Source organism: Arachis ipaensis, chromosome B05 (assembly GCF_000816755.2).
Source record: "Arachis ipaensis cultivar K30076 chromosome B05, Araip1.1, whole genome shotgun sequence".
In the NCBI taxonomy this organism is placed as follows: domain Eukaryota; kingdom Viridiplantae; phylum Streptophyta; class Magnoliopsida; order Fabales; family Fabaceae; genus Arachis; species Arachis ipaensis.
Genome location: NC_029789.2, coordinates 131,461,931 through 131,471,211, shown reverse-complemented (window position 1 = coordinate 131,471,211; position 9,281 = coordinate 131,461,931). Strand labels below are relative to the sequence as shown.

The 9,281-nt window shown below is 34.2% G+C and overlaps 1 protein-coding gene across 1 annotated transcript; it reads left to right on the top strand.

Annotated features, from left to right (window-relative positions):
- Positions 2,908-4,715, top strand: LOC107641144 (uncharacterized mitochondrial protein AtMg00810-like). Its single transcript, XM_016344650.2, has one exon. It carries the CDS (start codon positions 3,543-3,545, stop codon positions 4,713-4,715), a length of 1,173 nt encoding a protein of 390 aa, XP_016200136.1. The 5' UTR covers positions 2,908-3,542.

Below are 9,281 nucleotides of genomic sequence, written 5' to 3'. Positions count from 1 at the left end.
GCCACAAAAAAATATAGTATCATTAAGGCTAGCTTAAGAATATATATTAATAGTGTAAGATGTGACATTATTAGTTACAAGATATAATAACCTCTTTTTATATATATACATCATTACTATTATTTTGCTCCTATTTCCATTTTTCGAATTAATATGTATTTCATTTTGGTAAGATGCTTATTACATATGCAAGATTTACTTTTATGTAACAACTATTTCTTTTTTAATTTTTTTTCCTTTTTAACTACTATAGCTCTCGTCTTTTAAAAGGATTAATGACAAATAATGGTCCCTAAAAAAATCATGCATGTGTCAATATATGATCTCTGAAAAATTTAATACTTTAAATTAGTCACTAAAAAGTATCACAGTAAATCAAATTTGTTCTTCTGAAATAAGTTAAATAATGAATTGTTACAAGATATGTATATTAGACTGCGTTTGTTTCTGATAACAGGATAAGACAAGACACTTGTTACCTAGATTATTTCTTTATCAATAATAGGTTTACCATTGTAATTATTTTTTAGTGAGAGTACATAAAAAGTACATAGTATATAAGGTGTAATAACTAAACAAATATTTTCTAAGGGGATTTTTTATTCTCTCCAACAATGAGAAGAACTTATTTCTCTCCCTCTCTTAATCCCTTCTGGTTCATCAAACCATCAACATCACAGCTTGAACAGCTTAGGGCATGAGATTTTCTTCATGGTGCGATGAGCGTGGAGAGCAAGCAAGCTGTGAATCAAATTATTCAAAAAAAAAGTTGTGAATTGAGATCAATCCAATTTTGCCATTTTCTTTCTATCCCTAATTTTTCTTTCGACATTTTCTTTCCCACATTCTTACCTCTTCTTTCAAACTCATCCAATAGAGTTTCATGAGAGGCTATTTCGCAAGATTCTTTCTTGGTGAACATAGCTGTTCCGATCAACGAGTTGGAAGGAAGAAGATCTGAATCCCTATTACTCTGTGATTCATTGATTTCTCAAAATAGCAAACATGGCAAACAGATCCTCCCATTGCAGAGGTCGTGGAACTACATTGGCTTGCTCTTATTGCAACAAGCAAGGCCACACAGAAGATGTATGCTATAAGAAGCATGGGTACTCCTCCCATTTCTATCAATGGCAGCAACATAACACCACCATCAATCACGTGATCACTGAGGGGCATGATGATATACTCAGTGACAAACAATCCCAACTCAATTGTCTCCAAGAGAACACTAGAATATCAAGATCTGGATTCACTCCAGAGCAAAGATTTGCCTTGTTAGAGTTGATCAAAGACAAAAGTGTGCAGCAACAACCTCATAATGCAAATCAAATTTGACTAATTCCATTCAAACTTCCACTCCAGGTAAAACCATTGCATTACATTTTAATGCCAGAATTATGAGCATTATCACTCCAAAATCTGCACTATGGGTCATTGATTCCGGTGCAACAGATCATGTGACTTTTGACTTAAAAGATTTTGTAAATTTTTAAAATATTGATCCAATCAATGTGATATTGCCAAATGGGACCAAAACTGTTAGCACCATCATTGGCACAATCACATTCTCTAAAAAATTTTTTCTCAAAAATGTTTTATACATTTCTTCTTTTGATTTTAAACTGATATCTGTGTCAAAGTTAACCTCAAACTTACATTGTCAACTGTTAATCAATGATAAGTGTTGTGAGATACAAGATAGATCCACATCAAAAATGATTGGCATTGCTGAGTGTATAGAAGGGTTATATACAATGAGTAGAGAACCATAATTCTCTCACTTTCCCCCTCTTCTAACAAAGCAAGCTTCATTGGTGGCAACTACGACTACTACTCATCCCACCACACCTTCACACAATGAGCACAACAACATTTGGCATCTTAGATTAGGACACATACCCATGCATAAATTGATTTTTCTGAAGAAGTATTATCCTTTTATAGATTGTATTGCTTCAAAATTTCCTTGTGATTCATGTCATTTTGCAAAACAAAAGAAATTATCTTTTAATATTAGTACAACTAAAATAAAAGATTGTTTTGACTTAGTTCATATCGATATCTGGGGTCCTATTTCTATCCCTTCCAATGAAGGACATAGGTATTTTTTTTACTGTGGTGGATGGCAAGAGCAAATTCACTTGGATTTTTTTATGAAAACTAAATCTGAAGCATCACAATTGGTTATTAATTTTGTGAATTTTGTCAGAGTACAATTTGAAAAACAAGTTAAGTGTATAAGGACCGACAATGGGCCAGAGTTTACTCTAAAATCCTTTTTTGCATCAACTGGAATTTTACACCAAACTTTTTGTGTAGAAACACCAGAGCAAAACGGGATTGTAGAGAGAAAACACCAGCATATTTTAGGTGTTGCTAGAGCACTGCTATTTCAATCAGGAATTCCACATTATTTTTGGCAATACGCAGTTACTCACGCCATTCACCTAATTAATAGGCTGCCCAGCACTAACCTGGATAATGCTAGTCCTTATAAGCTTTTGTATGGTAACTTACCTGACCTTTCATATTTAAGAGTATTTGGTTCTCTTGCATATGCCTCCACATTAACAAATTCTAGAACAAAATTAGACCCAAGAACCAGAAAAACAGCTTTTCTTGGTTTTAAATTAGGAATAAAGAGTTTTTGACTTATTGATTTAAAATCAAAGGAAATTTTCATATCCAGAAATGTAATTTTTTATGAAACACATTTTCCATTTTTACATTCCACTAGCACTGATATTTCTGTGGTACCCATTTGTACTCCACAATGCATTGATCTTTTTCAATATGATACACCATCCACACATCATTTGCAATCACCCACACATACCACACTCATAAATTCAAATGAACATTTCTCAAGCTCAATGCACTCACCAATTTCCTCACACACCATTACACCCATTACCACACCACACACTAACAATGCACTTGCATCACAACACTCTGACATCACACATGATTGCATTACTAGAAAGTCTGAAAGAGTCAAGAAACCGCCTGCTTATTTGAAAGACTATCATTGTATGACAACCCACACAACTCACTCTAGCAACGTTGCCAACTCTAACTCTTTATATCCTATCTCACAACACTTGTCATATGATAAACTAACCCCAAAATATAAGTCACTTTCTCTAGCCATCACCTCAAATCAAGAACCTAGCACTTATGAGGAAGCGGCTGCACATGAATGTTGGAGAAAGGCAATACAAGATGAATTGACAGCTCTAGATCAGAACAGAACTTGGTGTCTCACTAAACTCCCAAAAGACAAGAAGGTTGTGGGTTGCAAATGGGTTTTTCGGGTAAAATTCAATCCTGATGGCACCATAGAGAGGCACAAAGCGAGGCTAGTTGTAAAAGGATTCACTCAAGTGCAAGGAGTAGATTATGGTGATACTTTTAGTCCAGTTGTCAAAATGACTACCCTACGAGTAATGTTAGCATTAGCAGCGGCAAAGAAATAGCATTTGAAACAGCTGGACGTCAACACTGCCTTCCTTCATGGAGATTTGGACAAGGAAGTTTATATGAAGATACCACCCGGTTTGGCTGTGTCACAACCAGGTTTGATTTGTAAATTGCAAAAATCTCTATATGGGCTTAAGCAAGCAAGCAGGCAATGGAACATTAAACTCACTCAGACTCTTGTGGATGCTGGTTATAAGCATTTTTTTTATGATCATTCACTCTTCATCAAGAAACAATCTGAAAGCTTCACTGCCATTCTAGTATATGTTGATGACTTGGTTTTAACTGGGAATGACATTGGTGAAATCAATTCCATCAAGCAAGATTTGGATGACAAATTCAAAATAAAGGATCTTGGTGATCTCAAATACTTCTTGGGAATGGAAGTAGCACGCTCTAACTCTGGAATTCACATTTATCAGCGGAAGTACACCATGGACCTTCTCAGAGATTTTGGTTATCTAGATTGCAAGCCTCTCTCTACTCCATTTGATTATAGTCAGAAACTCTTAAAGGAATCAGGTACCATTTTAACAGACAACACTGTTTACAGACAGCTCATCGGCCGACTCCTTTACCTCACAAACACTAGACCCGATATCTCTTATGTTGTGGGACGTTTGAGCCAATTTTTGGACTGTGCAACCACTTCTCATCTACAAGCTGCTTTTCGTGTACTCCGATATTTAAAAGGCCGACCAGCAACTGGTCTCTTCTTCTCCTCTACTTCTAATCTGCATCTCACTGGATTTGCCGACGCTGACTGGGCTATCTGTGCCGATACTCGTCGCTCCGTTTCCGGTTATTGCTTCATGCTTGGGAACTCGCTCATTAGCTGGAAGAGTAAGAAGCAAACCACAGTTGCCAAGTCCTCTGCAGAAGCTGAATATAGGTCTCTTGCTGTTGCCACTTGTGAAGCTAGTTGGTTATCTTTCTTAATGGATTTCATTGGCTTGCCGCTTCAAAAGTCTATCACTCTATTCTGTGACAACCAGTCAGCCATTCACATTGCTAATAATCCCATCTTTCATGAAAGAACTAAACACATTGAAGTGGACTGCCACCGTGAAAAGCATTTGTCTGGTCTCATTCATCTTATGCCAGTTCATTCCAAAGATCAACTTGCTGATTTTCTTACCAAAGCTCTGCCACCGAGTCCTTTTCTTGCTAATGTTTCCAAGCTAGGATTGTTAGATTTACACAATTCTAGCTTGTGGGAGGGTGTTACCTAGATTATTTCTTTATCAATAATAGGTTTACCATTGTAATTATTTTTTAGTGAGAGTACATAAAAAGTACATAGTATATAAAGTGTAATAACTAAACAAATATTTTCTAAGAGGATTTTTCATTCTCTCCAACAATGAGAAGAACTTATTTTTCTCCCTCTCTTAATCCCTTCTGGTTCATCAAACCATCAACATCACAGCTTGAACAGCTTAGGGCATGAGATTTTCTTCAACACTGAAAACAAGTTATAAAGGATAAAGATACAAAATTTTGTGTTTTTGTATTCTGTTTAGTGATAAATTAGAGCAAATTATAAAAATCTAATTTATTCTCATTTTTTTTTCATTCAAAAAATTTGAAACGAAAAATATAACAATAAAAAATATAATTATAAAAAATTAACAAGAATAATAAAAAATAAAAAATAAATTGTATCTTTTGTTAGTGTCTCCGTGTCTTTTCTGTCAGGATAGACACAAAATACACTAATTCAATATTCTTTGATATATTGTTTCTGTCTATATTTTCTCTGTCAAATATAATTTTGTGTCTTTATATTTCTGTTTTAGTGTCATGAATCTATAAACAAACGCAGCTTTGAGTATTATCATTTAACTTATGAAAGAAAGACCAATAATCTAACTCATAGTTAAAATTTTTAAAGAGTGAATGAGTGTCTTATTTTTTAGAAAATAAATTGACACATGCATGTATAATATTTTGAAACTATTTATATTATTAATCCTTTTTAAAATTCTCCTTTTAAAAATTGCCTATAATGTATATAGTTCTTTATCGAATGAATATCAATGACTTTTTAGATAGATTGTAGGTTTTTAATAATTATTAATTTTTTTATAGAATTTTTTTTATTTATTTCATTTAATTTTTATTTATTTTGGAGTGTTGAACATGAATAAGACCATGAATATACAATCTTCTTAATATTGGAATAATACTAATTTAAAGAAAAAAGTAAATTTTTTATGTCTATTATTTAAGGTAGTCAATTAGACAATTACAAAGGTAAAACTTCATAATATATTTAGTTTCAATGGTTGAAGCCTTATGATTAACAAATGGTCTGGAGAAGAGATTTGAATTTGAGTAACTAATCTTAACAGTACGACTAGGTATCCTTTAAAAGTGATCTTTTATTCAGCCTTTTATTGCAATAATTTAAAAAAAATTGAAACAAACATATCTAAATAGATTTAGTGTCTTTTTAAAATTAAATACACATTCAAAATACAATCTAAAAAAACTGAAATTTAAAATTTAAAATTTCTATCTCTATTTCAGATTTAATATATTTAATTATTAATATATTATAATTTAAATACATATCTAAAAATCAAATTATTCAAAATTCAAAATTTTGATTTTAAAATTATAAAATAAACCTTAAACTATCAAATTATTAATTAAACTCGTACAAAACACTCAAAGAAGCAGAGAAGTCACGTTTGCGCCATGTCGAAAATCCAGAGGCGCACATGGAAAACTCAGAGGTGCACATCGAGAAGTCATCCTCCGCTGTAGTTCATCCGTGCCACCTTCGTCTTCCGCGCTCATCCTCAACGCTGCCTTCCTCCTTTTCGGCGCTCATTTACAACGCTGTCTTTTTAATGTTTAAATTTAAATTTTAGATTTATGATTTTGGATGTGTTTTTTTTTTTGGTGACTTAAAAGAAAATAAACAAAAATTAAGAAAGAAAAAAAAAACAAGAAACTGCTTAAGAAAGGCAGTCTCGCTGAATACTACTCTCAAACTCCTTCCAAGGCAATGGAAGCTCCACTTGGGGAGAAATAGTCCTCATTGCAGTCTTTGCCATGATGTTTGCTACTGTATTTGCATCTCTCAAGATCAACCGAAGATCAGCACGCCATTTCCAAGACATGATATCTCGGATTTTTAACACCAAAGGATTAATAAACCCAGAGCAATCTTGTAAATTATTGACAATAGTAAATGCCTCCACACAGTCTGTCTCACATATAATGTCTCTTTGTTCCGAGTCCCATGCTAAAAAAAAGCCTCTCCAAATAGCAAACAACTCTCCTTGCAAAATGCTACGACTCTCAATTGTTCCCAGACAGCCTCGTTACCACCTTCCCTTCCAATCTCTGCTAACACAAGCAAAACTAACTCGAGCACCACTGCCAGGATAGCTAGCATCACAATTAATCTTAAAGGTACCCACTGAGGGGGGAATCCAAGAGCCACTAATGGTTGAGGGGATAGATAGTCGTTGCAACTCAAAAATATTTCGGAGCTCCTTTTCTAAGGACAAAGCCATACCAATCACCTTGTCTGTGGTCCAATGCTCGTGAGGATGAAAGATCTCGTTATTTCTCGAACACCAAATCCACCAGAGACCAGAAAAGAATCTAAAAGGGCGCTGTTTGCTATTATATAAGAACCAACTCATCAAATCCACTGGTTGATCGGAGATCCCTAAAGCTTGCCAAACAAGTTGGGCTTTTGAACAATCCCGAATACAATGTAAAACCGATTCCTGACCTGAGAAACATCGTGGACAGCTATCCGTGTGTGAAATGCCCCTCCTAAAACAAAATGCAGCAGTAGGAAGAGCCTCCCGAAGACATAGCCAGGCCAAAAATTTGTGCTTTTCTGGAACTTGTTGACGCCAAAGCCAAAGCCAATTACCCCTATCCTCCCAACTAAACATCTTCTTACTGAGCCACAAATAACCACTATGAGCATCATAAACCTTTGAGGCCGCACCAGTCCAACACCAACCGACCTCTGAACCAGCTTGAACATCTGGGTTGTAAGAGTTAATGTTGCTCTGCAGAGACTGATTCAGATGAGAATAGATATTCTCAAGGTTTCACTGTCCAGATGACCAAAGGTCCAAGATCCTGAGATCCGAATTAGAAATGTGAACATAATCCATCTCCTGACATAGTCGCCCCTCTCTTCTCCATTTAGAAAACCAAAAGTTCTGTTCCAAATCCCCAATGCACCAACTAAAACCTTCCTTCAGGATATCCCAAGCTCGACATATACTCTTCCAAACATAAGATCCCCTTCCTCGAGACCGACTAAAACAATCAGCCTTAGAAGAATGGTATTTCTCCGTCAATAGTTGAACCCATAGCTTGTCAGGATGGTGAAAAAGTTGCCAAACTAGTTTTCCAAGAAGAGCAATATTGGCACAAAAAGGATCTCTAATTCCCAGACCTCCAAACTTCTTAGGAGTGACCAACACTTTCCAGTTAACTAGATTCATGCCTCTACCATCAGCTTGACCCTTCCATAGAAAGTTTCGCATCATGGATTCTATCTTATTAGTTACCCCTTTAGGGAAGAGAGATACTTGCATGCGATAAGTAGGAATCGCAGTCACTACCGAGTTGAGCAAACAGAGTCTGCCTGCCTTATTAAGCAATGTCCCTTTCCAGCTGGCTAGCCTTCCCCGAATCTTGTCCAAAACATCGTTGAAAGTTACGCGTGTCACCCGAGAGTGATTAAGGTTCACCCCTAAATACTTGCCCAAGTTCTGGACGAATCTGATGGAGGAGACTCCAGTGAAAATCTCTTAGGTGCCAGCGATTATTTTTGGGTATAAGCCAATGATTGTATTTTTAGCATATAAATAGACATTTCTCATTATATGTTTAATAACAACGACAATTAATCTTTATTTTTAAATTATTATCATGAATTCAAAGAAAAAAATTGGTTGAGAAATGAAAAATGATTTCTCATATTCTAATAGTAATAAATCACAAATTTCTTACATATTAAGCTACATACATAAATAATGATTGCTATGATGTCTAAAAGACTAAAAGTATTTGTCTAATTTACTAAAAAAAATTAAAATTAATATTTAATTTTAAAAATATAAAAATAAATAATTATTAAATATTTAAATTTTATCATAAAAAATAAATTAGACATCAAATTATAAATATTATAAAATTTACCTACATATATGCATACAATTACAATAACTAACTCCTAACTAGTGTAACTAATTAATTACAACTCAGTTACTCTTTTATTTTTTTTTAACCAAAAAACTCAGCACAGTAAGATAGAGCAATTAGAGTATATAGAGTACATAGAGTCACTAATCAAATAAATACAAATTAATTCAAAGTCATCGTTGACATTGTTATTAATAACTAAAAATCAAGATCAGTCCATTTTTTGTAGCTCCTAATCGACCCTTTGATAAATTTTGAGACACTTGCTTCTAAATTTTTAAAAATTCTATCATTCTTTTTCAATTATATATTCTAAATTATAGCAAAAAAATTAATCAACTACCCATTATGTTCTTTTTTTATAAATATTTCTGTCCAACTCTCAATTGCTTGATTGTTTCTGGAATTGACCATATAATTTATGTTGTATCAACTTATTTGCTTTATATTACCATTCCTCCCATCAATTCATTGCTCATTGGCTCAAGTTACACGCACCCTCTCAAGTTGGGACCATGTTTGTCCATCATTCCTAGCTTGGTATAACAGAGTTCAAACAAATTAGGAGCCAATGCTTTTGTATGTGCGTCAATGCTTCCTTTGTAGAG

What these genes read in the sequence shown, in the direction of transcription:
- LOC107641144 (XM_016344650.2), top strand. Translation starts at nt 3,543, where the DNA reads ATGAAGATACCACCCGGTTTGGCTGTGTCACAACCAGGTTTGATTTGT.